The sequence below is a fragment of the Calypte anna genome, chromosome 2 (assembly GCF_003957555.1).
Source record: "Calypte anna isolate BGI_N300 chromosome 2, bCalAnn1_v1.p, whole genome shotgun sequence".
NCBI classification, from domain to species: domain Eukaryota; kingdom Metazoa; phylum Chordata; class Aves; order Apodiformes; family Trochilidae; genus Calypte; species Calypte anna.
Window position 1 is genome coordinate 24,507,848 of NC_044245.1, and position 17,528 is coordinate 24,525,375.

Here is a 17,528-nt window from a genome sequence, read left to right on the forward strand (position 1 = left end):
ATTACTCAAGATTTAAATTCATTCAAGTGTGAAAAATCTCTCTGGGGGCACAGATGTGATGAAGTCACCAAGGCCAGAGGAAGGGGCAAATCAAATTATTAGGTATGCAGCATTACTCAACCTGCATCGAAATAAAGCTGTCTTTTGCAATGTTTCAAGAAAACATTGTCTAATTACTTGTGTTCCTTCAGCCATTGATGGCTTGACCCTTTGAAAATGGGTCTCTGTTTCAGTTTACTTTTATATGAAGAGATGATAATATCCAATACTAAGTACTGAATCAACAGCCACCTGACCAGTGCTGCAGTTCTTCAGCATCATGGCTTTTGTTTGTATGTGGTAGTACAAAAGGATGTGTTTCTGCAAATTCCTTCTTGACTGTAAGTAACATGTAGTTTTTGCAAAAAACTTCTGATGGGATCTATTTAATTCCTTTGCATGAATACACTTTATAGTGGGTGGTCCAATGGCCAAGAAAAAAATGTAGATATCAGTATCTGGATTGTGATACTAATTTTTATTTTTCTTAAACTTCGATGCACGAACCATTTGTGGTTTGTGCAGTGAGTTTGTCTTTGGTTTGGGTTTTGCTTGTTTGTTTGTTTTTTTTTGTTGTTGTGTCATGCAATAGAGACCTTGTTTTACTCAATATGGCAAACTTCATCTGATAATAATTAAACATCATCTCCGTTAAACAATTTGTGTTATATTCAAAAGAGCAGGAGCAATCAAGTTATAATCTGCAGAAATCATGTAAAATAACTTCTCTCATGCCTTTGTCATTCTTCTGACTGTTGAACTTCAAATGTAGCTTTGTACACAGGCTGTGAAACACTTGGCCCAGTACCAGCCACAGCAAGCACAACACTCTGCTGGTACATTCACTTAATACTTTTGCCAAGATACATCAAAACACTGGGATAAGTTTCTGTACATACTTCATAACCTCTTCCAAGCATTTCCCTGGATGTTATCTGATGAGCTTTACCAGATGTTTTTACAATCAAAAATGTGTTTCACCTGCAACTCAAAATCAAGGGTCAGTGTCCTATAATCTAAGCATCGAGGATATGTCAATAAAAAAGCTGGACGTGGGCTTTCCTAGACAGTGTCCTGATGAGTATCTTGTTACTATTGATTGTGAGACCTACGTTGTTTTGCATAAGAGACAGGAGCACCCTGTGCTGGATTAAGAACTGGCTGGAGGGCCAGGCCCAGAGGGTGGTGCTGAACGGGGCTCCATCCAGTTGGCAGCCGGTCACTAGTGGTGTCCCCCAGGGATCAGTGTTGGGCCCAGTTCTGTTCAATATCTTCACTGATGATTTAGATGAGGGGATTGAGTCCACCATCAGCAAATTCACAGATGACACTAAGCTGGGGGGGAGTGTGGATCAGCTGGAAGGCAGGAGGGCTCTGCAGAGGGACCTGGACAGACTGGAGAGTTGAGCTGATTCCAATGGGATGAGGTTCAACACGGCCAAGTGCTGGGTCCTGCACTTTGGCCACAACAACCCCATGCAGCGCTACAGGCTGGGGACAGAGTGGTTGGAGAGCAGCCAGGCAGAAAGGGACTTGGGAGTCTGGATTGACAGGAAGCTGAACATGAGCCAGCAGTGTGCCCAGGTAGCCAAGAAGGCCAATGGCATCCTGGCCTGTATCAGGAACAGCATCGCTAGCAGGTCCAAGGAAGTGATTCTGCCCCTGTACTCGGCCCTGGTGAGGCCACACCTCGAGTACTGTGTCCAGTTCTGGGCCCCTCAGTTTAGGAAGGAGATTGAGGTCCTGGAGCAGGTCCAAAGGAGGGCAACCAGGCTGGTGAAGGGACCCCAGCACAAGTCCTGTGAGGTGAGGCTGGGGGAACTGGGGCTGTTCAGCCTGGAGAAGAGGAGGCTCAGAGGAGACCTCATCACTCTCTACAACTCCCTGAAAGGAGGGTGTAGCCACGTGGGGGTTGGTCTCTTTTCCCAAGCAACTCTCAGCAAGACAAGAGGACACGGTCTCAAGTTGTGCCAGGGGAAGTTTAGGTTGGACATTAGAAAGAATTTCTTTACGGAAAGGGTGGTCAGGCATTGGAATGGGCTGCCCAGGGAAGTAGTGGATTCTCCATCCCTGGAGATATTTAAAAAGAGACTGGATGTGGCACTCAGTGCCATGGTCTAGCAACCGCAACGGTGGTTCAAGGGTTGGACTTGATGATCTCTGAGGTCCCTTCCAACCCAGCCAATTCTATGATTCTATGATCCAGTATATACCTTTGTCAGAATATAGTGAGAGAAGTTAAAAAGTGGATTTTATGTTACCAGCAGTGAAGTATGCTTATTTCTGTGGCTGACTGGGAAGCAGAAAGCAGCCATATATGGGCTGAAATTCTCTAAAGAATGTGCAATAGATAGTTCAGAAGAAGGCTCCACAGGGCCTCATGAGCACAGCAGTTTGGGAGGGAGAGGAGTCTATTTCCAGCTCAAGAAATGATTACTACCACAAGACCTGTTTGTTTAGCATGAAGAAAACACTAAGGAGTGTAAGTTCTTAAAATAATAAATTCTGCTTTCTTGGAACAGTGTAACAGTGAAAATTATGGTAATGGATTAAATGCATTAGCTTTCTGTTGGGAACTGGTGTATGTTTTGGTAACATTTGGGTTGAGGGAGGAAGGGTGACTTTTTGTTTCACATTTGGATCCCCTTGTGCCTGCTGACCTGGGTGCCTGGAGCACTTGGTGGCATGGCAGGAGCAACCTGTGCCAGTCCCTGGTTTGTCTTGTGGGTGTAGACACTGGTGGACATCACACAGCTGACTCCTTTTGAGAGTTGTCACAAAGCATCTGCCTTGGGCTGGGCTGGGAGCTGGGGAGGAGGAAGAGAGAGGTGGCACAAGTGCGAATGCCCAGCAGAACCCGTGGTGTGGGAATGTGTGGTGTGGAGCTGGCTCTTGTCTGGAGTTAGTGGTGGGCTTAGAGGTGGACTGCAAAATGACATGTTGCTCATTTTGCTACCCTGTCTGTGGATGTTTGGGACTTTGTGGGTCCCACCCTTGTGGTCTGAAACCTGGAAGTGTTACTGGATTTACTGGTGGCACTCCAGAGATGGTGGTTTGTTTTTTTTTTAGCCTGGCAGCCTAGGACATTGACTTACGGAAGGTGTGCAGTGATTGCTTGGTTGACAGTTTCCCAGGAACTAGACCTGGAAATTTTATAAAGTCTGGAAGATGACTACTTTTTTCCAGTATGTGTTTTGTCACATCCTAGGGAAGTCTAAATGCAGCCTGGACCCAAGTGCCCTGAGAAGCACTGATGTCCTTGAGAGTGCTTGGGGGGGGGAGGGGGAAATGAGGTCTCTTCTAGTTTTCTGCCATGTGTACTCATCCTGAACAGATCATTAACCTTCTTTCTCAGGGTCAATCCAGGTTTCCCTTCCTGTCACTTTCTAAAAACTCAGCCCAGTAAGATTACAAATGGTAAGGGGAACCTGCTACTTTCAAAGGTCTTGGAGAGGCTTAAACCAGCCCCAATGACTTCCTGTTGTAGTAGTTGCAATTGATAAAAGAATTATTATATTTGCCTTATTGCATCTGTTATAATAGTTGTGGGTGAGTGCAGAATAAGGACATCCAGCAGGAAGAAAATGAATGTGCTTAAAGATTTTTCCTTGTACAATTTTTTTCTTTCTTTTCAATGCAAGTGGTCAAAAATGGTTCTGCAGAAATGTGTGTGTTAATAACTTTAAAAATCTATTTTTCAAATCTAGATCATTGACAAGGAGATTAATCCCTTCGTGGACAAGTGGGAAGAAGAAGGACAGTTCCCTGCACATAAACTATTCAAAATCCTTGGACAGGCTGGATTCCTTGGTGTCGATAAGCCAACAGGTAGGGCAGTGTACAGTTCCTGAGTATTGATGTTGACTGTGATGGGCCCATTACATTATCTCAAATTGCTTTTGCCCCAAATGGTTTGGAATTTAGTGCAAAATTTATTTATATTCCTCAGTTTCAGGTATTCTGGTTGCCAACTGTGCAAATACAGAAAATACTGTTACTGAGAGCTCAGGTTCTTCTAAATATAAATGTTAAAAACCTGACTGACTTATTTTAAGGTCAGCTGTTATGCATGTAAGGTTTTTTTCTCTAGTTTTTCATGCTTTGGAGTACCCAGAACTGTTTAGCTGCAACTGTCTGACGAAACCAATTAGGTCTGAGCTGGTATTGCTTTACAAAAATGCTGACAGTTTGAGATTATACTTAAGATATATTTAAAGGACAATAGGATTACTGAGAGAGGTGAGGAAAACATGTTTACCTTCTGCTATAATTCTCTGATAGGCAGATTTAAAATCTGTCTCAGAGAGGTCTCCTTCACACTGCTAATACAGTAGTAATGCTGGTGTGTAGAGTTGCTGCCAGATTACAGCCCTGTCTTGTTGTCATATATACCTTAGGACATGCAGAGACCTTGGCTGGGGTAAGGAACTTCAGTGCTGAGCATGCTGGGCATAAAACATTGGTGGAGGTAGGAACTTTCGAGATGCTCACAAAATAGCTAGGACAAGAAATAACAACAGTGAAGTCTAGTGAAGAAGGGACTTGAAGAGGCAAAGATGGGCACAGAAGATTGCATGCACTAGCTAGACCTGTACTCAGAATTAAGAATATTTTAGCCTTTGCTTTGACACTTGTATCTAGCTGTTAATTGAATTTGATGGGATTATGCAGCTGCATTTTGTAAAAACTATACAGAACTGGATACAATTCTCAGCAACGTGTTGTCCTTTTCAGTTCATCTTGTAGAGCAAGGCATTCTTGAGTACAGAAAATACACCAGCTCCCTGGAGGATGCTGCAGCATTTAGTTGTGCAACAGAATGTCACGAGATCCAGCTTGGCACTGTAATGGTATAATACCATAAGGGACATTCTGACATTTTGTCACATTGGCAAATGAAAGAGCCAGGTGTGTAATAGTGCAGTCTCAACAGCAAGACTTTGGCAAAGCCTGAATTTTTCTTATTTTTTACACTTCTCCAAAGTCCTCGAGCTTGCTGTATGATTTGTGTGTACTGGTAGCAGTATTTCCAAATCAAATTGAGATATTCCTATAATACTCTGCTCAGCCACATCTATTATTTAACAGTTGTGTGCAAAGGAAGAGAGGTCTTAACAGATTTGAGGAAGCCAAGAGCAGCGGGAGTTTTAGAGGGATGATGGGGAAGGTCTGCAGAAGAGAGGTTAAATTCACTTGAGGAGAGCGTTCTATTTAAAGAAAACCAAATTTTACAAGTTAATTCACTTTAGTAGGAGCTACAATTTTGAAATACAAGTTTTTCTGAGTTTGTTTTCCAAGGTCGTTCTGATGAGTACAGGGTTTGGTTTGTTGTTTTGGTTTTTTGGTGGGTTTTTGGTTTTTTTTTCCCTGTAGAATTAACTTTGAAGCTTTCTTATTGGGCAGAAATGGGTCATAAACTTGTTTTGCTTAGATAGAAGGAAACATCTGTTGGAGCTCAGATTTGTTGAAACTGGACTTTTTCCTGTGTAAACATCATTCCCTTTATGAACAATGAGCTGCTTAATGGGAGTCAGGTTTTTAAAAGAACGTGCTTTACATGTGTCCCTTATCACTGAAAACTTTCTGTGTGGAGAGCTGATCTGGGGCACTATTTGTATTGCAAAGGCTCTATCAGTTCCCATCACATGCAGCTGTGGGCTACAAACTTGTCAAGGTTTTTCCTGTATATTTTTTCACAGTTTTTTCTGCTTGTAGTGAATATTCACTGCAGTGTTGTAGTTCAGAATGTTAGTTGGAGGGGTCATGTAAACTCTGTGAGCAAGGCCCAGCTATGCACCCATAATTGGAGAATCCTTAAGATGATCAGTGGATTTCACTTACTGACTCTCTGGTCAGTCCTCTGCCAGAGAAACATGTTTCTCTTTTAACTCTTTCCCTGCTCTGATATTCTTTACTCAGTTCAAAAATAGTGCGTTAGCTGTTTTTTCTTGGAAATAAAAGTATGTGTTGTTATGTTAAATTAAGAAATTCTTCCTCCTTGTAAAACACATGCTAAAAAAGTGTACATTAGTTATGTGTAAAAAGTGTATATTTGCTCCATGCAGAATGTGTTGTACAGAATCATTCATTTCAGCCTGAAGTATTCAGTTTGAGGGGGCAAAAAACCCAACATCTCTAGCTATTCTTCATTTCTGTTTACTGTGTGTTTCTCCTCAAATTATAAAATTTCTGGGCTATTGAGGTACTGACAGTCCCAAAACTAAGGGGAGAAAATATTAGGGTAGGCAGCAAAAAATGAACAGTCTTGGTGTAGTTGGCCATTGTCTGTTTTGCTGAGGGAAGTGGGCAAGACATATTCTTTGGTGTAGTTAATGTGCAGATTAGATTAGATACTGGAGTAAAAGCTGAAAAGATCTATGTATTCATTAGTGTTCTTATGGTTTATGAATCAAAACCTTTGCTGTTGATAAATTTTAGGCTGGTTTGCCAAAGGCACAGGCTCAAAATATACTGTGCCTGTGTATTCTGTAGCAGAAGATTAAAAGTGTTTTTTATCAGCTGATGCATAAGGATTGCAATCCTCTAAAGGCCCAGGAAAAGCAAAGAGAAAGGGTGAGGAGGGTTTGCAAGAGAGCAGTGTCTGCTCTTCTGTATATTCACATAACATCACTGTGAGACATGAGCAATAATGATGCTCTGGGTATTTCACCAGTATTTTCACTGGCAATCCTGTAGGAATATTTAGCAAAATGCATTTGCATGTACAGATAATTATGACAGTATGCCCAAATAGCAGCATTTATTCCTGTCAAACATTTAGCAATGCACTTGCAGAAATAGGTTTTTAACACACCAGGAAAATTAGGAAACTATCATACATGGATGGGAGAGTATTGTTTTACACCATCTCCTTCCCCCAGAGCTGGGATCTATGCTGGATATGGGATAAGAGAAAAGAATAAGCAGTATATTCTTGTCACTTGAGGGAGTTAATCATCTGATGAAATCACCTGATGAAAACAAATGCTTCAAATGATTGATTGCATTGCAATAGGAAAAATTGTGCAATGTCTCTCCTTAGGAAAGCCTGTTTATTTCATGTGTCGGTGTGTTGAATGTGGGAACACAGACCTAGACTGTCTTCTAAAGCTATTTTATTGTCTTCACATGTATGAATTTCTCTGGTAAGATGAGATTTTATGAAAGTTTGGTATGGGAGATTCACTTGGAAAGACTGTGTGGTTCTTTCTGTGTCTTTTTCTTTTTCCCTTTCTGTCACACTAAGATCTAATATTATCCAGAATGAGCAAAAGAAGAATCTGGGAGGAGCAGTGAATTCTGTCCTGAGAAAGTGACTTCCTAGTTGAAGTGAGCAAGGGTTTTATGGCCTCTAAGAGACTAACTGAAAAAACCTTTTTCAGGCCAAGCTTTAGATAGAATCTAAGAGGGATATGTTTGTTGGAGGAGAATTCATTTGCCCCAAACCATTTCAGTATGGCAGGAGTGGACCAACTGCAAGGCTTGTGCTTGATTTAGTAGATTAAAGCATAGCCAGCTGAGCTAATTGCTTGATGTTTCTCACTTACAAAGGAAAGCAGTAACAGTTAATTATCAATAGTGGTGCTCTGAAAGTTTGAGAGATACAAGTCATTGTTCCATGTTTTCAGACACTGGTGAACTGGTAAACCAGCACTCTAAAATATTTACCAGCTATGAGGTATGCCTGGTTTGCAATGAAGAAATAATTGTGATAAGCCTCTAAAAAACTAGAGACCAAAATCAGTCACTGCTTTCTTTGATCAAATTGATGACAAAAGGATGGATGGTCGTGGTTCAAAGATCAGGTAAGTATGAGAAATTTCAGGTTCTTAGCTGACCTAGAGTTGGTGGGTTGGATTGGAATCTCAGGATAACAGGTTTTTGCATGAGTATATAGAAGTTTTGTGTGGGTGAGATGTTTTTCCTCACCCCTCTTGTGAAATGCTGGTAATTCAAGTCCTGTCTAGCATCTTGCAAGTGCAGGATGAAAAGATACTGAAAAGGGTAAGGGGGGTGCAGTTTCTTTGATGTATTTCACAGGCAATCAGATATGCCTGATCAGACAAGGAAGGAGTGCCTGAGATCATCTTTGGGTTTTCTTGACTCTGCACATGACTTGGAAATGTGAGTGCAGCAGCATCTCTGGGAATAGCTTGTTCAGCAATCAACAGCAGTTTTGTCCTACAAAACCCAAATACCCAACAGACACAGATCTCTTGTGGAAGAGATAATCTTCCTTTAAATGTGTCCTTGATAGAAGGATCAGATTAGTTCCTAGGATTCTGCTTTTGTACTTGACATAAGGTAAATCCTCTCATTTGTGCCCTGTAATGCAGGACACGGGGATAACTCACCCAGTTCAGGTATAGGAATCATCAATACCTTGGAAGCAGACCAAGAATTTTTGAAGTCTGGTGTGTGTACTACTGGTTACGTCAAAATAGTACTGGGAAAGAAATTAAAAATGCTTCTTCCCTGGAAGATGTTGGGAGTATCTAACTGGGAGCAAATGCTCAGCTGTATCTACGCAATTTAGTGCTTGAGCTTTTGATGCACAGTTCTGCCACAGTGTCCACATATCACAGGCTTTGCACAGACTGGAAGGTTCACGTGGTATCTTGAAGCTGACTAGGAGCACTTGGTCTCTGTTTGTAGATAAGGGACAGCTATAGGCAGTTCTGTGTGATATGTGGGATTGTGCTTCAGCTTTGCTGGGGAGTCTGTCCCTCTCTCTTATACTTGAATTTAAGTTAAGCATGCACCAACTTGTGTGCTTTGTATGAGGCTTGTAAATGAGGCTACAAGGTTGCACAAAACTGCATGGATTCACATACCAGGTCTGTGTCTTCAGGAGAACACAGTTCAGAAATGCAGATGGAAAACTGAGGGGGTAAAAGTAAATGTTCAGCTGTGATGATGGTGGAGGGTTACACTGAAATGGAGTGTCAGAGCAAGAACCTCAGTTTTCAGAATACAAAGTGTGCTCTTATCTACTACCTAACTGCTCCTGTCTTTTTTTGTGTACTAATGCCTCAAGCTTCAAGACAGATAAATCTCATCACTAGCTAGAGCTTTCTCTTCACCCTAATGCTGAAGTTGCAAGAATAATGGTTTTCTTACCTCAATCAAAATGTGATAAGAGGACCTACTTCTCTAGGGTCCAGGTGCTAAATTAGGTCCAGGTGTGGATTCCTCAAGCAGAGGACAGTGAGTTTTGGCAGACACAGACTGCTTGTCCTAGTTGTGTTTTGGGGCACTCCACTCTTTGAACTGACCAGAATTCCTTTGGGACTCTAGCTGTTTCATTCACAGGAATAACCAAAGTGAGAAATGCAATCAATGAATTGTTTTGGTTGGAAAAGACCTTTAAAATTGTCCCACCGCCAGTTTTGGAAGTGTTCAAAAATGCATGGGCTGAGTTTTCACTAATACTCACCAGTTCTGATCAACATTTCTTACTCTTTCCTGGATTAATTTTGTTTGTTTGTTTGTTTTGTTATCCACAGAGGAATTGTGCCATGCTATGCCTCAGTAGGATGAGAACAGAGCTGTAGATGGGTGTTTAAAAACATGCTGCTTTGACTGTTACCCATACCATCCCCTATACCCTCTGACAGCCATACATAGGTACAGCAGAAGAAAAACAGGGGCTCTGTTTCTTCTGCACTGCTGTTAGTAGTAGTGTCCTGTTCCCCAGCATCATCCTGAAATTTGTTGGCAATAACTCAACTCTGTAACATTTCCCAGGAGCTGAGGGGTCTAGTGGTTCCTCAGGGTTAGCAGTCTTCCCAGGGGCAGCCAGGCTGAGCAGTGTCTGGAGCATGGACCTACCAGAAGGATGTTGTCCATGCTAGTGCTCAGGGTTCTTGGCTGACGCAGAAAATTATTTAATCTGGAGTCTTCAGAACACCGCTAAATGAGTAATCATTTTTTTTTACTTACTTTCACATGAATAAGGATTATTCATGGGTGAGAGAGTTTATAAAATGAGGTTTCTTGCCCTGTTCCTAGAAACCATAAATGATGTGCCAAGCAGACAACTTCTCGGCAAAACACTCTGATAGATGCTTACATGTCATGCTTTAAGGAAATAAGATTTGAGAGTGTTTTTTTCTGAAAGAAGAAATAAAACTAGAATGCATGTTTATCCACTCTTTTAAAATCTGTTGTAAGATAAATATTTGGGCTTTTTCACATGGACAACATATTCCTGGCAGCTGACAGAGTTTACCGCAAAAGTTGCTGCTCCTTGGCCTCCTTGATTTGCTCCTCAAACCTTTGATCATGCAGCACCTTTAGCCTTCTTATTTAAATATGTGCTTAAGTACACTAAATGTCTGGTCTTACTTCTTTTTTTCCTAAGGGACACAGTACTGAGCTGGTTGCCACTTTTACACCAGATATTCACAGATGTATTTTTCCAATATAATCGATAAAAGTCAAGAACAATGTAAATGTTGTTTCCTGCAAACTGTAATCCAATACAGTGAGGACATTTATAAGATATGATGAATTGATAGCTATTTTGCTTAGAATTTTGAATGAACACAAAGGAAATTATTTGATTTGTGCCTGTGTTTTTCAGGTTTGATTTGGGGTTTTTTTTTGTGCACCTCACAGGACCAAAACAGAATATAAATCCCTTGTTGAAGCTGCTGAGGATTGGTTTGGTTGGTTTTGGGTTGTGGTTTTTTTTTTATATCTGCTTGGTTTAGCATTTTTTGGGGGGGGGACTTTGCAATGCAATGTGAAAATGAAGGATAGGAAGATATTGCATTCCAAGGCACTGTGAAACATTATCAGTGTTTGGGGTTGGAAGAAGAACCAAGCAGGACAGAAGGATAAGATGCTGGGTAGAGTTTGCTGCAGTTTTTCCTCTGTGGTGTGGTGCCAGTGAGATCTGAGTTACTTTGCAGCTGACCTTGTTGACAGAGACCCTGGGAGGAGATGAGTCCAGAAGTTTATTGGGCCAGAAGTTAGGAGGGGGCATGGGATAATAGGTTTCAAGAGAAGACAGGGGGAAGAAGCTGTAAAATGGTGTGAAAATTTGTTTAGCAGTTTTATTGCAGGTATGTTTGGTTTTGCTTTGTCATTTCAAAGTCATGATCACCTGGAGGCAATACAGCTTTAACCCTGTTTGGGGGGAAAAAAAAAAAAGGAAAAAGAAAAATAGGAAAATTCTGTGTCAGTTTTACAAAAATAATGGAAAATAAGGTTGAATTAAATCTGCCTTTTTTTTTTTTCCCTTCTTATTTTCCTTCTTTAGAAAACAGAATTTTTACAAGGCATCTGTTTAAGTATTTGATGTGTCAGCCAACTCTGAAAGACATGGTGATGAGCAAAGTGTTCTGAACACTATAGTAGTACATAAACTGAAAAAGACTAGGGCCTTATCTTTGCTGCTAACACATCCTTATAAAATAATTAAGTCAGAGACTTCTGATGCTGGCCAAATTTTTTTAGTTAGCTCTGCTCCTTCCTGCAGTTAGCCATTTTGATGAGGTTATTCTCTTACTATCTTGTCTTTTTTTCCTGCTTCTGTTGTTATTTTTTCTTTTGGTTGTTTCTCAAGCAGATGAATTGGAGCCCACTTGGGACAAAGTTTCTTGCAAGACAGTGGTGCTCCCTGAAGCTCATGCCTGTTTGTTACCTTTCTGCTTGTTTCTCAGCTGTCCCTAGCACAATAGTTCTTGTTTCCTGCAGGACCACAAACCCTCTGTGTGGTCTTGTCTGCTCTTGGAAATGTCTGCAGTCTGGGAAGCAGGAGCCAAGAACGCAGGACAGCTCTGAAGGAGGGCAGGGACATTTTTTTTTTGCATAGGACCTTTGAAATACCATGACCTGCATTTTCCTTTAGCCTGTGAAGCTGGTGGAATATTTGCTTTTGCCCTGAACTTCAAGAATTTACAGATTAGCTTCACTTGTACAGCTTAACAGGCAAACAGAGGGTGGAATTAATGGAAAATTTCCATGGATGAGTATCACAGAGGCAGGTATGAGTTTTCTGTGGCATCCTTAAATGGCTTAAAAATCTCTGAAGGTGACTTCAGTCAGCATTTCTTCTTCCTATTCTGTAAGTAAGAGGAAATGAATGAGACTGCTGTGCTTACCCTCGCTGTATTATTCAAGAACTGGGGTCTCTTGTCAGAGTGAAGGATAAGTGAGTAGTAAACACTCACAGTGAGAAACAGAAGTGAGTAATAAGCCTGGTGAAAGGAATTCTTCTTTAAATTATGCATAACGTGCAAATCATCTCACAGACATCACAAGAGGCAAAGTTTAATTGGAATCCAGCAGCTATTACATACTTAATAGATGGTGATAGACCATACACAGTTACTTCATAGCGAATAATTGTATTTCTGTTCACCAGCTACTCACTAACTCAGCCAGTGAACAGATGACACCATTTCACAGCTTCTTATACTCCATGGCCTCTTCTGGCTCAGTAATACCCCCCTTCCTCAGAGTAGCAAATCTAGCACTGCTCTGTGTGCTAAGGTCTAAGTCTGTCATGTGTAAAGTGGCATGTAGGTGGATAGTACTAAATAGGCGGATTGGCTCTTTAATCCCTGCAACAAGGTTGCAGTTTTGTGCCAGAAATCTGGCACATCTCATTGCCTTAGTACCCCTCTGGGCTGGGATGTGCTGTAGGGCCACCCTAACCTGCTGAAGATCAGAGTTCAGCCTTCGGTTGGTGCAAATGCAGGTCAAAGGTGGTGGGTGCTCCTCTGGATGGAGTTTAGTGCTTCACTGAGATGCCTGGTGCAGCCCTGGTACTCTATTCAGACAGCATGGATGCCACGATGTAGTCAGGGAGGATGTAACACATGGACCTGAAGGACTTTGGAAGAAGGTCCAGTTTTCTTGACTTAAACATTTCTACCTGTTGACCCGTGGGGGGCTTTGCAGCTGCTGGGCTGTAATAGGAAGGGTTGAGTGCTCTTACCACTTGAGAGCTACACCCTAAGTCCCATCCAAGGCTGGGCTGATGTGGATGCTCTGTCATCTGGCTCCATATGGAGCACCAGAGTGAAGAGGATGCAGCAAGCCTATCCAGAGCTGGCCAGGGTTCAGGCAGAGCATGGCAGAGCCAGAGTTTATATGGAAAGAAAATTAGCCCCTGTGAAACTACTTCTTGCAGTGAAGGATTCACTCCAGGCTCAAATTTGCTGGGAATGAAAAGCTCAATTTAGAAAAAAAACTAGAATGGATATTTCAGCTTTTCAGGATCCTCCATGAGCCCAAGAGAAGAAGCTGTTAATTTTTGCAATTCCCTCCTTCTTCAGATATTGGAATTACTATGATCAAATTTTTTACAATCACTACTACCCATATTTGTTTTATAAACCTCAACAGTTATTTTCATCTACCTCTGTCTACTCAGGCTTCCCACTAAGCCCCTTATCAGTTTGTTCTGACATTTTCTCCTCTCAAGAGGATTCAGGTGGCTCCTCATGTTGCTTCTCTAATGACTATTACTTGCCATTTCTTCTTTTAGAACTTAATTTGGAAGGACAGAGGCTAATACAAATATTTTGCAAAAGACTGATGGAATTCTGGACACAAGGGGTGACAAAAAAATCATATTTTATGGTCACATATGTTGGCATTACTAAAGACCTGAAGGTACTGATGGCTGAGAAAATTTAGGCACTTTTTATCATCTATTTGCTGTGGATTTATTCCTAAAAACTGGTGCCATTTAAGAGAAACTTGGAAAGACTTTGCAATGTGGATAAAGCTTACAAAGATTAAATTGCTTATCTTTTTCCTGAGATAGTAACATTCTGTGTCTTGTTTGTTCTTGCTTTGTAACTTTTACAGGCGTTCTGTTTTGGAAGAGAAAGAGAGTATCTTACTCCTTCAACATTCTAATAGAGATTTGCTTTCCAAGTCTCTATTCTCACAGCTGAGCAGCTCAGAATAAATCTTGGCATCATAAAACCATGTTTACAAAACCAAACCAAACCAATCTGACTCCATTTTACTATCTTTTTGAGCTTTGTTTGTTAGTTTTAGGTAGCATGAGAGTTTCTCCCCTTTTTCTTCTAAGGGAAGCAGCATGGGAGCAATTTGCTCTTCTGTAACTGATGGAAAGAAGCTGTTAGCTGAGTTTGTCACTTGCAGCAAGTCAGGAAATTCTTTCCAGTGTGTCCAGATGCTTCCTGTGCACATGGCTGGTGTCATAGTTGGCACGTGATTAAAAAAAAAAGTCACACACAGACAGCTTTTTCTTTTTGCTTTTAACCAGACCCTTTGGCACTTTGAAGGGATGACAGCCATGCTGGTGATACTTCTCAGGGTTGTTTGGAAAAACAAAAAGGAACTGTGTAAAATGTAATCTTTTTTTTTTTTTTTTTTAAGCTGTTGAAAGCCTCCCTTGGTTTTCTTCTCCATACCACCTGTTTGCTGTCCTTCTTACAGTAACAGAATAATTCATATTCTGCATGTGTCAGGTCCTGCATTGCTAAAGAAAATAGGTATGGCAGCTGATGCTTGTAGCAGTTTTCAAATGAGGAAAAGATGCTGGCATCTTTGTACTCTGTGGGGGATTTGAGCTGACCATATCTCAACACTTTGTGGACTGTGTTGTTCTCTCTATGTGCCTCTGTGGGGAAAAGTTGTGTAAACTGTGTGTCCTGGTTTGTGATTATAAAACCTCTGAGCTGGCTGACTTGTAAAAGACGTGTTTGCTGCCTTTGGACAGATCTCTTCTGGTCTCCAAATCACCATGCTACAGGGGTGTCCAGGTGAACCAGATTCTCCCAAAAGTAAAAGCAATTTGCTGTGCTTAGTCCTTTTCTTTCAAAGGCAGTGTTGGGAATCCTGTCCTCTGTCTCTGCCCAAGATGTAGCTGAATGTCAGCAAGTCCCCAAGGAGGATGTGAAGAGTAGAGAATACAAGAGGAAACAAATACCAGGAGGAAAGTTCTTTAAGTAGGAATCATTTCAACAGGAAATGTTCTGTTCCCTTCAGTGAACTTGCTCTGTGACTATTTTGAAGATGCTGATTTCATATTTTTCCAGTTTTGCATTTATTTCTTGCTACTGAGAATCCAGTTTCTTCTCTGCTAGGAGAGACTTGTGTGTTTAGTGTGTCTGAAATGTAAGACATGCAAATGCAGAGAATTCCAAAATCTTCCAACTCTGATCTTGCTATAAAGCTTGAACAGGTGTTAATTGGTCACAGGTTCAAAGCAAACAACTTGAAAGCAATCTAAGGTTCAAAAACTAAGAATGTAAGATTACTAAACATTGGAGATTTTTACTATTGCAGTGACCATTATCTAGATTTACAGCATAGTGGGGTTTCTGCAATGAAAAGCATGGAGCAAAGGGCAAAGAGGGTGGGACATGCTATGTTGTACCTTGTGCCTGTATGACAGGGAATCAATAGACAGTATCAGGCCTTTGGTTCTACTTCCAAGCTGAGGCTTGTTCCCAGTACTGTGGATGTAGCTGTCCTGCATGGCTTTAAAATATTCTGCCTGGATTTGGGTAGATTTGAGTTTGTCCCTTGGTGTGGATCATCCTCCACTGATGGATTTAATTAGGAGAAACTGAATAGAGAGTATGTGGACATGGTTGATAGTTTTGGGGGGTGAACCTGAACTCTTCCCTGACACTCCAGTGAATGTTGTAATGAGATCATCTCTAATGAAAGATGGAGAAAACTGCTGGCAAAAACTTCTGGTGTTCTGATGGAACGGCACATGTGAAGGGTGGTGATCCCTAACATTAGCTACCATCACCCCATCTGATGTCTTTTGAATGGAAATGCTGATAGTGCTTAAGGGGAAAAGTCAGTTGAGATGTTAAAATAATTTTCCCTTCCTTTCAGTATTTTAATGATTCAATAGTAGTGAGATGTATTCAGTAAATGCTTCCATATGCTGAATGATCTCATTTTCCATGTAGGAGTACAGAATAAACTTCAGAACACAATAGGCTACATGAAAAGGTGGCATTAATTATACAAAATTACCATCAGAAGGCAGATATTATTATACAAAACACTCTTTTTGACATCATAAAGTAGATTTTAATTTAATATTAAGTTTAATCTGAAAACTCCCAGAATTAACCATAAATCTCTGTACTTTTATTTCTGGCAAGTGAATATCCTTAAAGGCAGTTATTGAAGCATATTAACAGGGGTCTTTTTGAGGAGAAGAACTAAAATACAAGTTCTGCTGAATAATAATGAATAAGGGCTAACTTGAAATCAGTGATTCTTATTCAAAGCATAGCTTGGTGAGAAGAAGTGAAATGGAACAATACCCTAATTCTTTCCAGAGTCCCAAATATCCACTAGCTGTGAAGCAGTCAATGTCATGGACATGTAAATGTAAACATTTAAAAAGTTGCCATTTAGTTGATACCTTACTCACAAAAAGCAAATTAATACAGTAATAAAAGATAAATCAAAACTTAATTTAGATAGCAGGCACCATTTTTTCTGTAGCCAGAGTTGCAAAATGTGCAGTAAAACATGCTGGTGAGGTAAGGCTCATGTTTTGCAATTATCCCTCGCTTTGGAGCTGCACAAGCTCTTAAATGTTTCTTTTCTATCTGTGTTTATGCCAGGGAAATTGGGAAAAAATTATTACATGATTATGAAAGTATAACAGAAACTCTCATATGGTCATAATTATTTGTGCTTGTGTCTGGTGGCCACCACTGCACATGGCCCCATGATGCTGGGCAGTTGGTAGATGCCCACACCCAGCTTGTCACTGGCCCAAGCCAGCTGAAATGCCAAGGTTGCAAAGTCAGGCTGGAGCACAGCCAGACACAGAACCCTAATTTTAGGAGGGAAGGGAGCTGTGATGAACATGGGAAACAGGAAATTCTTGGTCAGGATGTTTTGAAAATCTTAGGTCAGTTACTGTAGTCCAGGACTTGAAAGACCTTAGCGGATGAGCCATGAGGAGAAGTGGTCACCTCTAGCATCTCCTTCCATACCCCCTCAGCTTCCCCTCTCCCTCCCTGTGTTTTCCTGTGATGATTCTCCAGTCCAGTTGGTTTTGTTGTGGGAATGGTTAATTAGAGAAATATGGGGGATGTTTTAGCACATCTTTAAAAATGTTCTTTCTGCTTGGGCATTGGGCTGTGAAATACTTTGCAGGGGGTATTTTTATTTCAGCTGACCCTGGAGTATCTGAAGGATACCAAAAAAGCATTTCTAGTACTCAGCTGCTATTTTAATCATAAGTAATAAATTGCAGCCAATCAGAGTGTCATTTAGGGTGAAAAACAGTTCAACCATATGAAGTCATTCTAAAATGCAGGGCCATGTGAAAATGCCCATGTCCAACACAGGCTTTGAGCTCATCATGTTAGTGAAGATGGGCAATAAAAAGCAGAATCAAAGCACTGCTTTGTTAATTTTAGTGTGAGATGTGTGTTGCAATGTGCTCTGCAGAGAACACAAACCCAAGCAATTACAGTTCATTTTAAAGTTCATTTTAAAGACCACACTCTGTG

The 17,528-nt window shown here is 41.0% G+C and overlaps 1 protein-coding gene across 1 annotated transcript in view; it reads left to right on the forward strand.

Annotated features, from left to right (window-relative positions):
• LOC103528769 (probable acyl-CoA dehydrogenase 6) overlaps window positions 1-17,528 on the forward strand; it is a 71,497-nt gene that overhangs the window by 9,682 nt on the left and 44,287 nt on the right. Inside the window, exon 2 of the mRNA XM_030445221.1 lies at window positions 3,747-3,867. Coding sequence (XP_030301081.1) covers window positions 3,747-3,867 — 121 coding nt within the window. The remainder of the gene's footprint in view (window positions 1-3,746; window positions 3,868-17,528) is intronic.